Source organism: Neopsephotus bourkii, unplaced genomic scaffold (assembly GCF_033783945.1).
Source record: "Neopsephotus bourkii isolate Nb327-2 ecotype Australia unplaced genomic scaffold, CSIRO-AGI_Nbou_v1 NB_107, whole genome shotgun sequence".
Lineage (NCBI taxonomy): Eukaryota > Metazoa > Chordata > Aves > Psittaciformes > Psittacidae > Neopsephotus > Neopsephotus bourkii.
Genome location: NW_026900624.1, coordinates 12,183,769 through 12,202,096, shown reverse-complemented (window position 1 = coordinate 12,202,096; position 18,328 = coordinate 12,183,769). Strand labels below are relative to the sequence as shown.

At 42.1% G+C, this 18,328-nt stretch overlaps 1 protein-coding gene across 1 annotated transcript; it reads left to right on the top strand.

Annotated features, from left to right (window-relative positions):
* The first annotated feature begins 148 nt into the window (after positions 1–148).
* FKBP4 (FKBP prolyl isomerase 4) lies at positions 149–16,671 on the top strand. Its single transcript, XM_061360692.1, has 10 exons — positions 149–397; positions 3,567–3,711; positions 4,979–5,121; positions 8,897–9,017; positions 9,535–9,691; positions 10,249–10,339; positions 10,693–10,776; positions 11,498–11,683; positions 12,204–12,443; positions 16,022–16,671. The coding sequence occupies exons 1-10, from the start codon at positions 314–316 to the stop codon at positions 16,118–16,120; spliced, it is 1,350 nt and encodes a 449-aa protein (XP_061216676.1). The 5' UTR covers positions 149–313; the 3' UTR covers positions 16,121–16,671.
* The last annotated feature ends 1,657 nt before the right edge of the window (positions 16,672–18,328 follow it).

The window sequence follows — 18,328 nt, the reverse complement described above, 5'->3', positions numbered from 1 at the left end:
GGCGTCTCTGTCCCCAAGGGCAACACACACTTCCTGCCCGGCCCCTGGCACTGCCGGGCGCTTTGTGGCAGCCCAGCTGCCTCTCTAGAAACTTCTCGGTCCGTCCCTCCTCCTCCCCTCCCCTTCCTCCTCCCTACTCGACTGGGGGCCGGCGCTGCGGCGAAGGCAGGAGGGGCGCGGTGCTTGCCCGCGCTGCTCGGAGTCGGAGGCGCAGAGACGCGGTAGCAGCAGCCCGGCGGGAGGCCGGTGCCGACCCCGACCCCGATCCCGTGAGGCGGCCCTTCTAGGCGCAGCAGTGGCAGCGGCAGGCGCGATGACGGCGGAGGAGACGAAAGCGGACGGGGCACCCTTGGAAGGGACAGACATCACCCCCAAGCAGGATGAGGGCGTCCTCAAGGTACCGGGCGGCTGCTCCCCGCTTCGGGACCGCGCACCGGTGGGAGAGCGGAAGCCCCCCGGGGGCTCTGCCCGCTGAGGGGACGAGAACCAGGCCGTTGCTGAGCTGACCGCTGTCTGGCGGCCCCAGCGATTCAGTGTGCGCGGTGGGGAGTTCGGGGGGAGGCCGCCTCTGCCGCGCAGGCGCTGCCCGGCCGCGGGGGTTCCCACGCGGTGGCGCGGGGCTGTCAGCAGCACCTTCCCCTGCTGCCCGCCCGGGAGCCCCGGGTCGCGGCGGGGGAGAGGCTTTGCCTCCCGGTATCTCCCCGGGCGGGCCGGGCCGGGCCCGCGGCTGTTCCCGCACTGCTGGTTTCGGGGGCTCCGAGCCTGCCCCCCACCCTCCCCGCACGTGTTCGGGGGCTAAGAGTTAAAGATGGTGCCTGGGCAGCGCACGTGTGTTCCGTATCGTGCTTAGCTGGCGCCGGGCCGTGCTGCCTGCTTCTGCCTGTGTCTCAGGCGCCGAAAATGGGGCTGCTCCATCTTGGTACGAGCAGCCTCTCAGAGCTGAGGTGCCGCGTTATATGCGGGGGCCTGATGGACGTGCGCCCCGACGGCCGGAGCCGGAAAGGCTGACCCTTGGTTCAGTTTTAGAGGGGAATTGAGCCCTTAAGAAGCTGCAGGTGAGGTCGGTAGGGCTGGTTGCGGGCGCAGTTTGTGCCGTGTATCCAGGATGCCGCTAGACTGGCTTCTTTGTTTTGTACTGGGAAGTCGGTTGATATGGGTAGCAGAATTAATACCGTGAGGGGGAGTTGCGCTAACCTTCTCTGTCAGATAGTTCCTATTTCCATATCTCTGGAAGCTTCTTTAGTCTCTTAAATGGTAACGATCACTAGAAGCGTTTTTTAATCGCAGTGAAATTTCGGGTTACACTGTTTGAAAGAAGAAAAGCAGCACCACAGCAAAGGCAAAATTCTGGATTTCATCTTTGGAACCCTCTAGCTTAAAATTCTGGGTTTGCCGTAGAGATGCTGCCTCCAGGGATATCGGGAACCAAACTGGAGATACTGTGCTTTCCCATGTCTCCTGCTAATGTGCTTTGATGAGTGTCTATTTTTTCCGTGTAGCACAGTGTCAGGTTAGAGTTCTCAGTGGCATGGCTGCCCAGGAAGCTGCCTGCCGGTCTCCTGCAGCTCGGAGCCCTGGGCATGGTAGAAGGCAGTGCCAGCCTACTCCATGCAGTACCCACCTTCTAATGATGGAGAAGCAGTAGGTGATAAGTTTTTTCTTTCAAATTTTTTAAAAGGAGGGGAGGAGAAAATACTTGCAAAAGATCCGACGTTGTGAGAACCTCAAAAAAGGCGAGATTGTGAATTGATAAGGCAAAAGATGGGAAAGATCATGAAGTGCAGCCTTCATGGATTTTTCTAGAAATTGCCAGAAAGCAGAATACACCCACTGAAATCAAAGGTCTAACTCTGAACTAACCTGCACCCAATTCTGACTGGTATCATTGCATTGATTCCAGGAGGGTTTGGGGCTTTTTTTAATTTGTTGCTTAGCTTTGTATCAGAATAGTATCTAGGGGGTTTTACCTGGTATCGCTGAATGTGCTTGCGCTGTTTCTGGTGTGTTTAAGTTTAGAAACAGAAATACTTGCAAACAGAAAGTGAACAGAAGAATGGGGTTTTTCCACCTGAAAGGGAAATATAAACCTTATGAAAAAGAAAGTTGCTCTATTCGGTATACAAAAAATGTGGAATTTGAGTCTCTTGAAAACGAAACAAAAGGTTAATATTGTGTAAATAGAGAAAATGAGATATTCATTGCTTTAATGTTGGCTGACTTTCTGTCACTTCTAGAATATGGTATGTGAAAAGCTTAGTATTAAATGTGGTTATTTCAGAGTGACTTCAGACTGACTCCTTTAAAATCACTAGTTTGGAACAGTTCTGTTTGGGGCTTTTTTTCCCCTTTTCTGTGTTTGCAGTGAGATGCTTCCAGCTTGAGTCTGACAGGAACTGTCATTGCCTCAGCTTTGGGTGGAGGGTGTTGATGTTTTCAGTCATATAGTCAATAGCAGGGTTGGTGGGAGGCAGAGTAAGAGACCTGGTGGGTTGCAGGTACTTGAAATTTGGGAAGGAGGCTCCCTAGGGTCTGCTTCCTTCAGTGAAAAAAATAATTGGTACAGTAGCATGGCTTTTTTTATAGCTTTTCTTTAAAAGAGGGACACCAATCCATGCTTCTGGATGACTCCTTGAATAAATGTTTATCTTTATGAACTCCGTACATGCAAGCAATTACAGTCCTCCACTGGGGCTCTTTTGCCTAGCTGAAGTAATGCACAGTTTTGGCTCAGAGCTAGATGGTTTCAGTCAGTACTGGGGAAAACTCAAATTTGTCCTGTTACAGGCAAGGCTTCATATTCTTGCTCTGTGTGATATGTCAATATTCTTATCTATTTTTTATATATTTCAAATGAACACCAGAAAGATTGGCCAATCTTGGTTTTTTATACCAAGTTTAGTTGATGCTAGTCTTACTAGGTTAACTGGGGAATCTCTTGAGAAGAAAATCAAATCTTTGCAGCTGTATGTGGAATCGTGATGCTAGGAATTTGTGCCAAAGTTCCTGGGAGACAAAATTAATGCCACATAATAATCCCAAAATGTTATTATGTTGACTGCTTGAACTGATCTTTGTTAGGGTGAGATTCTGTTAATCTTTCTTAAACTGGCTGGTTTAACTCTCAGATCACGTGTTAGAATAGACTACACGGAAAGAACCAGCTCATTTTCTGGTTTAAATGCTTTGCCTAGAGTGCCAGACTCGGGGGTAGTGAGAGAGTGGTAGTGAAGAAGGTACTTAAATAAAGCATAATGGTTTACCTGGAACATGAAAAATCTCGTTGAGGAAGGGTAAGTGACATTGCTAACTATAGATGCAGAGATCTGTAAGCTGGTGCAAACTGATGCCAATTAAATTCTCATGACAGCAAGAGCCATCTTGAGGTTTCTGCATTTGGAACACTGCTGATCTGCAGACAGAATAGTCAGTCCATTTCCAGATAACTGAAGAAAACCTGCAAATCTGTTATCTACTAAGAGTAACTTACGCATCTAAATTGATGGAATTCATGTCTAGTAAGCAGTGTTAGTTTTCATGCTCATAGAATTGTGTGTGTTTTTTCTTAGGTTGTCAAGAAAGAAGGCAGTGGGACAGAGTCTCCAATGATTGGTGATAAAGTGACTGTCCATTACACAGGATGGCTTCTTGATGGCACAAAATTTGACTCCAGTCTGGACAGGAGAGACAAATTTTCATTTGACTTGGGCAAAGGTAGTATCTTGTGCTTGTTATTGCTCAGTTTTGGTAATAATTGAGATGGGATTTCCATGCATGTTAAAGTTGCTATTTAAACTTGTTTTCAGAAGCTTATGGTTTACTCTCTTAGAATGACCCAATTGGAGCAACTTAAAGGGTTTTCTTTATGAATGAGAAAACTATGTAGCCCCTTGATTGAAGCCTGCTGAAGAATTAGTCGGCCTCAGAGTGCTCCAAGGGAGTGAATTTGCCCTGAAGCACGGTGATCAAGGGTAGTCAAATAGCCAGGAAGTGCATTTTGTTGATTTTTGCCAAAGATCTGCATTCAGAAGTACTTGATTGTGACTAGATACTGGGCCAGGGTGCATGGGGGCAGCCAGGTGCAGTGTGATGAAGCATAATCTCTTTTCCCCTAAATTCAGAAATTAACCCAAAGGTGAATCTTGAAGCAGTGCCTCTCTTCATTGTCAAAAGACTTCGGTTTGTTTGGTTTTTGGGTTGATTTTTTTTTTTTAATTAAAAAATCTGAGCATCCTTGTTATAGCAAATCTTACCACTCCATTTTTTTTTTCCCTGACAGTTCATTACTTGTTGCTTTTTCATTTAGGAGATAAATTCTGCAGTGTACTTTAATTTGAGATGACATGAAGTGTACCTCTTAATATGAGACTGATACAAATAATGCTTGATTGAGATGAAAGGAGCAGCAAGTAGGAGAGCTAGAGTTTAGAGATAGGATTTTGTTACTTGAGGTTCCAGCTTCTGTTCGCTTCTGGCTTTAGAAAGAATACTACTTGTCCTGCTTTTCTCCCCCATTCTGTTACAAGTGCATGTAACTTTTAGTAGCCACTCGTGCTGCTCTTTGCCAACTGATAAAAGTACAGAGAGAAAATGCTCTTTGGATTGCTTTCAAAATACAAGCAGGCAATCTGTCACCCTAAGGTCTTCCTCTTTGGAGAGTTACTGTTATTTCCTTGCACTTGAGATTGTGCCAAGCACTTCAGCCCGTATCTGTTCAGATGATTACAGGCGAGGAAGTAAGGGGAGGAGAAGAATCACTCACTATACCTACAGTGAAGGAATTTCGCTGAATCTGGGTCCTGGGATGACTGTAATTGGATTAAGGTTAAAACTGACGTACAGAAATTGGAGTGAACACAGGCCTTTCAGTATTTCTGCTGTCTTAGCTTTTGTATACTGAAAGTGGTGATGCTCAGTTTAACAGCTGGTTGTGCCTTTGTGTATGCCTGGCAATCATGTGATTGAAATTTGACTTGCATAGGTGAAGTGATCAAAGCATGGGACATTGCTGTGGCGACTATGAAAGTTGGTGAAATCTGTCGGATTACATGTAAACCGGAATATGCCTATGGCTCTGCTGGGAGCCCCCCAAAGATACCTCCCAACGCTACACTGATCTTTGAGGTAAGTGAGAGATGGTTATTAAAACTGTATGTTTGAAAAACTAAATCAGAAGATCTCATTTCACTGTAGAAATAAGATACTACATCATGTAGAAAATACATGATGTGATATTCTTTTAAACAGGATTTTGGGGGTTTTCTGAAGAGAAAAATACGGTCAATTATGGTAGTGTGGGTAAAGTATAGAATTATAGTCTGTCTGCTACTGTTCTGCAGTGGCTCAGGTTCCCTTATTTTGGAGTTTTCAAAATACTAGACTGTTTTATAATGTTCACAGTTTTAATTTTACAGTATGGAATGTTCACTGTAAGAGAGTACAGGTTGGGAGGGTGTATAGCCTCGGTGGTGGACTCTGGAGTAGTTGAAAAAATGAAAACCTTTTATTCCACTTCATAAGACTCAAAGTAATAATACTTATACATTATAAAGTTTTCAACAACAGAAAGGGCAATTAATGTCCTTAGCAGTGTGTTTTTCATAGTCTTCTGTGTTTTCTTTGCAAAGTTAACACAATCTTACATGAGCTGTTTGGGGGAGAAAGAGATAGTTGCCTCATACGAACTGTTAGAATATAGTGTATTTTGGACAGCCATGAGACTGTGAACTGTTTTCTATAGAGCTGAGCATTTTAATAAGCCTTAAAGCACCCCAAAACCAGTCTGGATTCAGGTTGCCTGTTGAGTAGCAAAGTCTCTCTCTGGATGCAGGTTACAGATTAGTCTTACCATGATAGAAAGTCATTTGTATGCACGTGGTCCTGTGACAGATTCATCAGTCTTGAGTTTGGTGTTTGGGTAACACTGCACATGGTCAGTTGGTCTCCTTCGTGAACTGCGTATCTTGGTGAGCATGGGTGTTTCTTAATGCCACCAGCAGAGGACAGAATGTGTTTCCTACTGATCTTTAAAGCATCCCTCCCTTTCTTTGCCCTCACATTCCCAAAAGAGGGTGGAAATAGCAGCTCTCTTGTGTATAATTTCAGTAATGAGAGTGGTTTTGCAGAATTGTGAGACTTTTTTTTTTCCTTCATATGGGATGATACTAAAGCTGTTTCTGGACCATGCTCTGACAGTCCAGTGTTTTGGGAGGATATATTTTTCTTATTATTGAAACGTTTCAATTTCTCACTTTGAGAGAAGGCAGATGTACACTTTTTAAGTATGATTTCTAAAATTATTTCATTGCTGTGAGATTGGATGTTTTATTTAATATCTGAAAAATAGGTCATGGAGTAGGGACTGAAAGCTTTTTTAGACTTTAATGGAAACAATGAGCATCTGTTAAGGGTAAATTAAACATAGTTGGATATTGTATTTGTATTAAATTTGTATAGTCTGTTTGCATTTATTTTCTTTGCATTTCACTTGTGAGTAATTGCCTGTGATCTTGGGGGGGGGGTGTTTTAGGTTTGGTTTGGTTTGGCTTTTTTTTGTTTGTTTTGATGGGGTTTGGGTTTGAGGTTTTTTTTGGGGGGGAGGATGTTGTCTTTATTGTTTGTTTTTTTGAAAGACCAGAATATTATTTAATAGATATCCATCAAAATAGTATTAAAGATGTGTTTTCTGAGGAAGGATTAAGAAAAAAATACTGCCATCAGGTTTGTATTCTAGGCCACTAAGGGATGAGAATTCATTTATTTTGAGTACATCAAAATTAATGCTTTTATTTCTTCAGTTTACTGTTGAAAAAGAATGTCTTGTAAAGCTGTTCATAAATAGCATTTTTATATATATAAATCTGAAGATACTCATGGTTTATTTACGTTGAATGAACCACACATGCTGGAAGGCTGTGTGTGTTGTACAAATGCAAGTGATATGGAGAGATAAAAACACTAAAATATTCACTGTTCTGACCTGATGATTAAAATGCAAACTTTAATGTTTGGGTTGTCGTGTGGGATTTGCTTGTTTATTTAGGGGGATTTGTTTGTTTTATCGGGTATTTTGCTTGTTTGGTTTGGTGTTCTGTGTTTTTCTATGTCACTTTTTTCTGCTCACTTCAGTTTGGTTGAGGGAAAGGAAAAACAAAACAGAACTTCAGTGTAGCAATTACTAAACATGTTCAGCTCTCTGCTTTTACTGTCCATGCACAGTGTCTCAAAGCTCAAGACCTCCCTTGTAGCATAATGAAGCATTTTTAGGGCTTATTTGTTGTTCTGCAGCAAGAGATAACACCTAACCATTTGACAACCAAATGCTCTAAGGGCGAGACTTTTGTTTCAACAGAGTACTATCTGATAGTCACTTAGATTATTTGCTTCCCACTAGGTTTTTCTTAATGACGGCAGTCTGACTTCTCTATCTTGTAGGTACTATTTAGATAAAAAGTGTTTCATTCATGAGCCTTTATAGCCCCAAATGTCTGCCTGAGCAGTATTGTTAGAGGGAGAAAAGGAAGAAAGAAAAGAAACCAAGCTGTGATGGAGTTTTTTGGGGGTGGGGTGTTGTTTTGTTATAATAACTCACTCTTTCGTGCTGGTTTGCGACTGTTTTAATCAAACACAGGATAGCAGAAGATTACTGATTATTTTTTTTTTCTATCTTCATTTCACAGAAGCAAAAACAGATTTCTTTGTGACTATTTTTCCATCTTGTCATGGCACTCCCCACTTTCAACTATGATTTGCATTAGACTTGAGAGGACATGTGAAAACTAAGGCTGCATAGTTATCTCCTACATTATCATTATCTTTTAAAAACTCTAGACACATTGCAGCAACAAGTTTGCATTAAATGTGGACAGATCATGGTTCTGTTGTTTTATCCTTCTTCTGGAAATAAATGTTTTCTGAAGTGATCCTACAGTATACAATGATATGGTAAGACTAGAGGGGAAGAGGTAACAGAAGTAGAACATGAACATTATCTCTCTTCAGTCATGCAGTGGAGTTTTGAAAAGGTTGTTCTGTGGCACAGGTGTAGGAGAATAAAGAAACAGGTGGGGAATAGCTAAGGTCTGCAAAAATGTTCTTGAATTTGTTTAAATATAGCAGGACAAGCATTGGGAGTCAGTTTGGGCTCCATTCTGAGTATTCTGAAGTTGATCTGAATTTGACTATAGATGGAATTTAGGGTATAGTCAGGACTTAAGGATAAGGATTGCGTCTTTAATTTCCTTGCTCATTTTGTACTTGCATTACTTACAAACCTCCATGGCCCTTGGACGCAGTGACACTGTTGATGATTGTACTTGACTGTAAAGTAAGAGGGTGTGACAGCTGCTTTGGTTCCACTTCACAGTGGCATTTGAGAGCAAATCCCTCTTGGCTTAATGTGTTCAAAATGTTTTTTCCTTCATATTAAAAACAACCAACCAACCAACTCCAAACAAAAAAACAACACCAAAAAGCCCCAGACCCTCAAGCCCAAAAACCACTATCCATACTTCTGTCTGCAGGCATTAGCAAAAATGCTATTAAAGCCAGTAGAATCTTCTTTTTGCAGTAGTCCGTAAGCGTTGTGGCTCATGTAAGCTTTATTCAGAAGCCAGGTTCACAGTCCTTTAATTGAAATGATCTAATTTGTAGTATTGAGAGACCAGGATTGCTGGAGAAAAAAAAGCTGTGAGGACCTCGATATAATCTGAAACTCTTTAGTAGTTTTTCATTCAGCATCTACTGAATTACAGCATCTTCATAGTGTTGGCTGTCTAACATCTTACAAGATGCTAACGAAGGTGGTAGCTTCCTGAACTGTTACAGTTTCAAAGATCTCTTGAAAACAAATTCCACTGATATAATGGGAATAAATGCAAGGCTTTTCTTCCCTCTGCAGATAGAACTTTTTGAGTTCAAGGGGGAGGATCTCACTGATGATGAAGATGGTGGCATCATCCGAAGAATCCGTAAAAAAGGGGAAGGCTACTCCAAGCCTAATGAGGGTGCACTTGTAGAGAGTAAGTACGTTACACAAATAGTAAATGGGTTTATCCTGTGGGTGGGTAGAACCTTTTCCCAATTTACAACTCCTTGCACTGACAGAGAGGAATACGTGGCTTCCCTTTCTTTTGCCAGGCAACTTAACAACCTAGAATAAGCTTTCATTCTCCTATTTCTAGCAAGGTTTACATTTTCCAGCAGCAACTGTGTTCTCCAGAGGTACTGAATCTGATAAAGTGCTTATCTGATCACAAAAGGTGGATGAGTCTAATAAAGTATTTCCATTTGCTGAGGATCAAGAGGGGAAGTAGTACTGGCACTTGCTGAGGGATGAACAGAAAGAGAACAACTGAAAAAAAAAGGATTTATTTAGCAACAGAAGTTTCACTTGCTGCCAGAAGCTACCATGCATAAGTGGCTGTTAAGAGACAAGATCATTTAGGAGGAGGCTTTGGCACTCCCTATATCACCTATGCTACCTGTACCTTACCATACATAGATAAATTACAGTTTTTCTCTGCTTTTTGTTACCAGTCCAGTTCGAAGGTCGATATGGAGATCGTGTTTTCGACAGTCGGGAATTGCAGTTTGAGATTGGAGAAGGTGACAACTATGATCTTCCTCATGGTCTTGAGAAAGCAATTCAAAAAATGGAGAAATCAGAGGAATCGGTGTTCTATCTCAAACCCAAGTATGCAGTTTCTGATCTTTTGATACTTCAGTATATCTACTAAGTATTTGGCAAGATGAAGTGTTTTGCTATAATGCTTTACAGATTTTTTTTTTTCTTTTTTCAATGCTTTAGTAAAAACTTGATCAGCTCCAAAAGTTTATTGTGTGAGAAATAGGAAGCCAAGATCACTTTCGCACTTGGTTGGAAGTAGTAGCATTCCAAAAGAAATTTACTTACGTCTCTATAGTGCTGATCTTGGTGAATATTTAAAATATTGTTGTTCTCTTCAACTTACATTTTTCTGGTTCCTTTTAATGAAACAGTTCTTTTGTTGTACATAAAGAACAGCTCAGAATAGGAAAAGAGCCAGTGAGCCTTCTGAGCAACCTGATGTGACCAGATAGCTAGTCCTTATGTGATGTGGTTAGTAAAAGAGTATCAGATGTCTTTTGTCAGAAGACAATGTTCACTGGTGTTCTCAAAGCCTTTTGGAAAAAGACATTAAAGATTCTTGTGAGATTATTTTTTTTTCCTAATCTCTCTGTTTTAATCTCTCCCAACCCCCAATCTTACAGCTATGGTTTTGGAAGTGCTGGGAAGGAGAAATTTCAGATCCCTCCAGATGCAGAGCTACAGTATGAAGTGAAACTCAAAAGCTTTGAAAAGGTGGGAATGAGAGATGGAAGTCCAAAGAGGGACCGGGGGGGGGGGGGTTGGCGAGCAAGTATGAGTGCAGCTTAAACAAGGATGATGGAATCTTTGAAAGTTGATCTGAAATAGGGAAGCCATTGTTGCCACAGATGACATTGGGAGCTCGTGGCAGAAGCTATCTGTTCTTACTCTGTTCCTTTCCGTTGCTGTCGGTGTCTGTCCTGTTCCCAGCCCAGTTTCCAGTATCAGTGCAAAACTCTGTTTTGCCAAACCAATCTACCACACTGTTAATGGGAAGCAGGGTAGCTGCATAGTCCTTGGTTTCCCAGAAGTTATATCATTGACTTGAACTGTTCCTGTTTGGGTAGGCTAAGGAGTCTTGGGAAATGAACACAGATGAGAAGCTGGAGCAAAGCTGCATTGTGAAGGAGAGAGGCACCCAGTACTTCAAGGTAAATGATAATCCTCAGGTAATACTAGCATTTCTTTGTCCATATCATGAGCTGATAATGCTGATGACAGCTTCTGTAATTTCAGAGTGGTGTTCATGGTATTCTGTGATGTTTTACGGGGAGGACTGGAAGGGAAGGTGTCTTTAAAAAAAAATAAATAAAAGCCTCAGAGTTGGAATAACTAAAGAGCTAACTCTGCAGGGAGTTAGTTCTCCCTGTCAGAGCTGATTGCTCTACCTACAGATAAATTTGGGGTATACATTGAATAGTAGCAAGATTACAGTATAAATTCCTGCTGTGGGATAGTACTGCAAATGAAAACACTCATTTGGGTAGAGATGTGTGGGGAAGCTGTTTCAAACAATTTGACCAACTAAAGGCAGGCTTTCCCGTTACCTTCATGACACAGCAATGGTTCTACTGTTTGAAAATGCCCCATTTTCCTTGGCTCGTATCAAAAGCTGTGTATAAGGTGGGAGTTGAGGTGAAATACCAATGCTGGCCTATACCCCTAGCTTTAGTGGGGGAACCAGCAGGTCTTCCTAAAGATCTTCCGATCCTATGCAGGAATGGCTTTCAGGAGTAATACATTCTTTATGATAGAAGTTATTTTCTGATAGATTTTTTTTTTTTAAATCTATTGTTTAAGGTAAGCAGAAGGGTCAAAAGGGAGCTAAAATATCCTGCGAGTTGTGTGATAATTTAACTGCCTTGCTTACAGGAGGGGAAATACAAACGGGCAGCATTACAGTATAAGAAGATTGTGTCCTGGCTGGAGCATGAATCGGGACTCTCCGATGAGGAGGATACGAAAGCCAAAAGCTTGAGGCTTGCTGCTCACCTTAATCTAGCTATGTGCCACCTCAAGCTGAAGGAATACTCCCCGGCTTTGGAAAACTGCAACAAGGTAGTAAGGGTTTATTTATTCTTAACCTGCAGAGGCGAGCTAACAGTTTATCTCTTTCTTGAACAATGTGAGGAATACCAGACCGTGTGGTGTTAGGCCTTTCTCACCAGCTCGCAGTATGGCGGTTGGGCAGTACTGAATACGAACTGTAAAAATAACCAACAGTTTGTTGTTGGGTATTTCTTATCTGGATATCTTCTACCACCTTGCTGCTACATTTTGAATACTGATGAAGTATTTGGATACGGTGAAGGCAGTAATGTTGGGAAAGGTCCTTCAAAGAGCTGTAATACAACCAGGGATAAATCTTAGGCTTGCTGGTTCTTTTGTCAAGTCAGCCTCCTATATTCAGTCCTTTTTGTACCTCCTTCTACTGTATTCAGTTCACCTTATTAATAAACCCGACAAGATTAATAACTCTACATTAGAAGGTACAGTTTCTAGCAGTCTCTTGTGTTCTGACTGCATATTAAAAAAAGGCCAACCCACAAGTAAATCTTGCTTGTCTTGTGTAATGCAGGCACTCGAATTGGATAGCAACAATGAAAAGGGCCTCTTCCGCCGTGGAGAAGCACACTTGGCTGTCAATGACTTTGACTTGGCCCGGGGAGATTTCCAGAAAGTGATACAACTCTATCCAAGTAACAAAGCTGCCAAAGTGCAACTGGTAACTTGTCAGCAGAAAATACGGGAGCAGCATGAGAAGGAGAAAAAGATGTATGCCAACATGTTCCAAAGACTTGCAGACAAAGACTTAAAGGTAAGTAACACTGCACCAGAAGACAAGATGTGGTGTCATGTATTCAACAAGGAATACTGTTTTAGGTATTTAGTTTACTTAGTACAGGTAAATGTAGTGGAAGAACACTCAAGTACCTTCCTTGGGGAGTTTGTAGGAGGTGGAAATAGCAATCAAAAAAGTGGCTATTCTCCTCAAACTGATTGTTGCAAAGAACAGTCTGTTTTGCTGTCTTTCCTAAGACAGTAATGTCTGTTGTACAGATGGTTCTGAGCACCCACTTGCTTCTCATGGAGACATTAAGATGTGATTGATGTGCTCCATCTCAAATGTCACAAATTGTCACACAAATTGTGACATTTGAAGTCAGACTGTTGTAAGATTCATTATTCTAGTGTATGGATTGTTTTCCTACTAAATGTTCACTAGAATTTTAGTAAATACTAGTTCAATTGACAATGACAGTATTTGAATATAGGCTGTAACTAGGTTGTATCAGCTAGCAAGACACATTCTAAGTTACTTGTGAGAATCTCATATCCGAAGAAAATGTTGTGTTTGTGTTCCTGAAATCTGACGATCCAGAAGGAGTAAGTAAACCTGTAACTTCCAAGACAGATCTGAGATTTATATCACTCAAATTTTCTCAGTAACACTGGGGAGTGCAGAAGCTTGTATATTGTGAGGTTATTTTCATAGATTGTTGTGTCCACCTTCCAGAATACACATGAAGAATCTAAAGAGTTGTCAGATCCTCGTATGCCAGTTTCCTGTAGCTAACTGTGCCAGTGAGTCTGACCAGGGGCCCACTGTCCTCAGATGAGTGTATCCTGACAACTCTGGTATCTCAGACTGTCAGCTGATAATTTCCTGGATGAAACACTTCACAAACCTCTCTTTTTCTTCCTTTCCTGCAGTCTTTCAAAATGAGATGTATCTGAAATTGATTTATGTCCCAGAGACAGTGGGAGAAGTATTCCATTCTTCATCTCTTACTCTGAAGTAGTAGTCATACAGGGTAATCACTCCTAACTGGATGGTTGGGTGCACAACCTGTTCTGCTTAGTGGCTTTTTGGTTTCGTGGGTTTTTTTTGTTTGTTTTGTTTTGGGTTTTTTCTCCTCAAAGATTAGCAGTAGTCAAGTGGATTTGGTTCTACTTCTCATGAAGGAGTGTAAACAAACAAATGCAGACATTTTCCACTGATCCTGCAAGGAAAGTGTCACTGTCCATGTAGTTAAGTGTGGCTAAAGCAGCCTGATGTTGTCAGTCCTTGCTTATTGGAGCTGGGAGAAAAGTATCTTGTCCTTCTAGACTTGTCATGTATAGCCATGCAGTACCATGATTTTTGGTAAGCTTTAATGAAAGATCTCAGGAAGATAAAGGCGTGGGAACTAAACTAGAATCATTTTGCTGTTGGACATCTTGACTCTTGAAATTGCAGGTTTTAATTGCCAGCTGTCAGGCATTGCTGTGCAGGTTCCCTTCAGGTAGCACAGGTGCTGGGAATCTGGCTTTCTCCACTAGCTGTGGGACAGAGCAGAATTTATTCAGAGAGGAAGAGTGAATTGCTAAAACAAGCTATACCCACTGAAAGTATGAAAGGGCTGCCTTCGTGCTTTTCAGAATGTACACCTCAGACCCCAAGACAAGAACTTGGTAGGGTTGTATACTTTGCAAAAGGCAGATTCACAGTCTTTGCATTGCAGACTGTTTTGGATTCTGCAAAGACATGGCACTTAGTTCCAGCTTTCCCATCTACTTCAGGTAGAATCAGCTTACAGAGTCATGGAATCATTTGAGTTGGAAAAGACCTTTACCATCGAGTCCAGCTTAACACAGCACTAGCAAGCCCCTCACTAAACCATGTCCCCAAGTGCCACATCAAATGACATGCATGTCATTTGAACACCTCCAGGGATGGTGACTCAGCTGCTTCCCTGGGCAGCCTGTTCTAATGCTTGACAGCCCTTTCAGTGAAGAAATGTTTGTAATACCCAATCTAAACTTCCTCTGGTGCAATTTGAGGCCATTTCTTCTTGTCCTATCACTTGTTACTTATAAGACACCCATCTCACTACAGCCTCCTTTCAGTAGCTGTAGAGAGTGATAAGCTCCCCCCTCAAGCCTTCTTTTTCTCCAGACTAAACAACCCCAATTCCCTCAGCCACTCCTGATAAGACTTGTTCTCCACGTGCTTCACCAGCTTTGTTGCTTTGTTCTGGACGCCCTCCAGCAAATCGGTATCTCTCTTGTAGTGAGGGGCCCAGAACTGAACACAGGATTCAAGGTGCAGCCTTACCAGTGACCAGTACAGGGGGATCACTGCCCTGGCCCTGCTGCTACACTATTTCTGGTGCAGATCAGGATCCTATTGGCCTTGTTCATTCTTCTCGGTAGTAGATGATCTTGGGAAGATGTATGTGTTTACAGTATTGTTTTCTTTTTCTTGGAGCCACCTGGGCTACTTAAAATTTACATGTTTTCTTATGGAAAAGGGTCATTGGAACACTTAGTGCACAGGTCAGTTTGGGGCATTTTTCTTTCAAAAAGTCATGTTTTCCTTTTCCTGTTAATGCATTTCTCACGTTGCTTTACAGCAACAGTTTCCCTGTTGGGGAGGCGCATACATTCAAGAGTTCTGGAAGAGAGGGTTTGTTTAGCAGATGTCTTCTGGTTTCTAAGAAGGCAGCTTGGACTGTAGTTCTGAAATTTATGACATACTTGTATCTTACGGCTGCAGAAGTACAACAGCCACTCCTGCATGAGTAATTTGTTTCATAAATTTGAATAGTTCACATATGTAAACTGTGGATTTTTAAAGGTTGGGATGTTTATCACCTTATCTTAAGCCCAAGATCGCTAGGTAACAGATTTTCTCTGGAAAGGAGACTTTGCCCTTACGTGCTTCACAGAATGCTTCTAAGGACTGATGCCAAAGGATGACCTTTGTTCATTGGCTGTGGTTGCTTGTTGCAGCTAAGATGATGTAACAGTTGAAGGATTCTGACCCTTTTTCCCCCTCCCCCAGTAGTGCATGTTCATGTCCTTGCTTCCTCTCATCTGTCCTCACCTAACCTCATAATAAAACAGATGGTTCAGGGTGCTAGGCTGACAGGTTGAAGAGCAGCTGCATTGCACTGTCTTTTGAGATAGGCAGGATGAAGTAGATGTTTCTACTTCCCTTTCCTGTGTTTGGAAATGGTTGCAAGATGCTGGTTATGTCCTATTGTAAAAACTGACCTGTGAGCCTTACCACATGGCTCTCTGCTTCCTATACCCTTCTGTGTGAACTGGAAGTCTGGGAGAACACCGTCTTGAAGTGTTATGTAGCAAATGAGTGCACACCATGTATGAATCATAACCATCTAAAACCAGTATTATTTCTCAGCCTCCTCTAAACTGCTTATGATTTCTGAGATGCAGATAAAAATGCTAAGAAAATTTTGTTTGTCTTCGCTGAAGGTCCGGATACCTTAATTCAGTTTTGCAAGGAGACTAGGTACCCTTGTGATAAGTACCAAATAATGTTTGTGGTATTGTTTGCAAGTGCTGCCAGTCTTTTATAACAAGGCATCTGTTTTCTTTGTCTCTATTTAGTCAGCCGCTTCTCTTCAAATCAGCCACACTGAAGATGCAGAAATGAAAGACGAGCAGAATGGAGTTGAAGATAAATCAGAAGTTGACACAGAAGCATAAAACCAAACCCTATTCCATTAGTTTTGTAAATGAAAGAATTTCCAGTGAATTAGACCTTTATTTTTCTACCTGGTTGGACAGTGGCTTCAGGGGAGCAGAGGCTGAAGCCACCATGCCACAGTCAATTACAGCTTTATATGTCTGTTGAAGCTGAGTGGCAGCATAAATCTGGTTTAATCCTAGGGACTTTATTTATTCAATCAGCCTCTGTTACTGTTTGGGTTCTGTCTGGACTTACTCTGCTTGGTTTATTTGCATTTTGCCATTGGTGTTTGTCTCTTTCTGGTTCCAGTTTAATTCCAGGTTCTGCTTCCTCAATTCATTTCCTGATTTCTTTCAAGTAACCAGCTTTTTCCAGGAATCTTCACATGAGACTGGAGAACAAATTGGCACTCCCAGTTCTTCTGTCTTGGGATTGCCCCCTTACTCCCCTGTTCAGTATGGAGTCTCTTCTGCTAAGCGTTGTAACCTTTCTTGTATGCCTCATGTTTGCAAATTGCTGAAGGTGAAGACTGTGAAGTCACAGCTTAAGTAATAAAGCTCCAGTTAAACTCCAGAAAACAGAACTTTTTGTGGGTTTTTATTGGAATTTGCACAGAGTTAAGAGAATTTATTGTCCTTTGGTCATCCGGTGTTTCCTCATCCACACAGCTGTACAATAGCCACAGTACCTGAGTATTCTCTGATGTCACTCATTCACTGCCATAGGAAATACCCATAATAATCAATACAGTATTTACCCATATATTTGCAAAAGGAAAAATTATTGCAGAAAATTTTACAAAAAGTAAATCTGTAACTTACGCATAGATCTTACTTTCTGTTCCTATTTCTCTCTTCCTCTTTACCTTCCACATAGTAAAACTGGACCAGGGGAAAAAAGATGTCTTTATACCAACTGGCTTTGGAGAGAAAATAGGAGATAGTAGTATAACACATTACAGGTACTTGTAATGAGCTACAAACTTCTGAGTGATTTGAAGGTCTGCTTGACACCCATCTCACAAGAAAGCTATTACTGCTTCTTTCTGTAGTACATTTTGTCTCTTGTTTGGGGGCTGGTGTGCTTTTGGGTTTTGTGGGGAGGTGGATTTTGAGGTGGAGTTTTGTCTGCAGGCTTGGAGCATAGTACTCAAACTCACCTTTGTTTATGCTGCTGTGCAGTGTTAAACTTGGCATCTCCGCTGTCCTGAGACCCTGTAGCAGCAGGAACAATTTTTTGCCTGCTCTGCAGCAGGAAGGTAGATATATCTGTTCCTCTCAGGTACAAAAATGGGTTTGGTGGGGGCTTTTCTGGTTTTAGTGGGTTGTTGGGGTTTTTTTTGTGGGTTTTGGTTTTGGTTTGGTTTTTTTTTTTTTTTTTGCTTTGGGGTTTTTTGGGGGTTGGTTGGGTTTGGTTTGTTTTAGTGAGAAAGATGTCTTTGCATGGGATGGTCTGGAATTGTGTGTGTATCGCAGGGAGTATCCCTGTTTTAACATGAATCACATCTGAAATACTTCAGTTTGAAATGCTGGTCTCCTTTGCTGAGAGAAGTACTGCAATAAGCACTTATCCATGGGGTTTTTGTGGGCCAGGGTTTGCTTGGACCTAACCCTGCAAGAGCGCTGGCTTGGGCCCAGGTAGTTGTATAACACTGAAGTGTTAAGGTCTGCTTGACATGTTGTCCTGCCCCATACACAGAACAAGACCTTCACCAAATGCTGGTGGGTTGGAGGTAGCTCAGGGAGCTGTGGACTGTGCCGCTTTCTGCTGGGTGTAGCAATGCCTGAAGCTTCAGTGCAGTGGGTGAGGGATGGAAGAGTCAGTTTATCCTGTTATCACAGTTAAGGAAATGCTGGTTCGATTTGCTTAGCAAAGCCTTAGCGTTGCCAGGTAGTGCAGGTGCGCTTTATGAGTTCTGTGTATGAAAGGAGCAGCTGAAAGGAGGTTCTGTATTGAAGCATGGGGCCAGTTGCCAGCAGTTGATGGCACACTGGTGGTTTTTAAGTGAGGTCATGCATGTAAAGTTCAAACCGACTTCTGTGTTATTACACAAAAATGCTTAAACAATTACAGGACTTTGTTAACCACATACATCTGTCTCTTGATTCACAAATCTTTCACCTTGTGCAGTGTTACTGTAATAGTTGCACAATATCATTAACGTAACAAGTGTCCTATTTCACTATCAGCTGTGGAAGTGGGAAGACCTCATCTTCGTCCAACCG

Bases quoted from the DNA above. Each gene is read 5' to 3' on its own strand.
- FKBP4 (XM_061360692.1), top strand. From the start codon at position 314: ATGACGGCGGAGGAGACGAAAGCGGACGGGGCACCCTTGGAAGGGACA. The intron at 398-3,566 runs GTACCGGGCGGC...GTTTTTTCTTAG, and splicing joins AGGATGAGGGCGTCCTCAAG to GTTGTCAAGAAAGAAGGCAG. The intron at 9,018-9,534 runs GTAAGTACGTTA...TTTTGTTACCAG, and splicing joins TGAGGGTGCACTTGTAGAGA to TCCAGTTCGAAGGTCGATAT.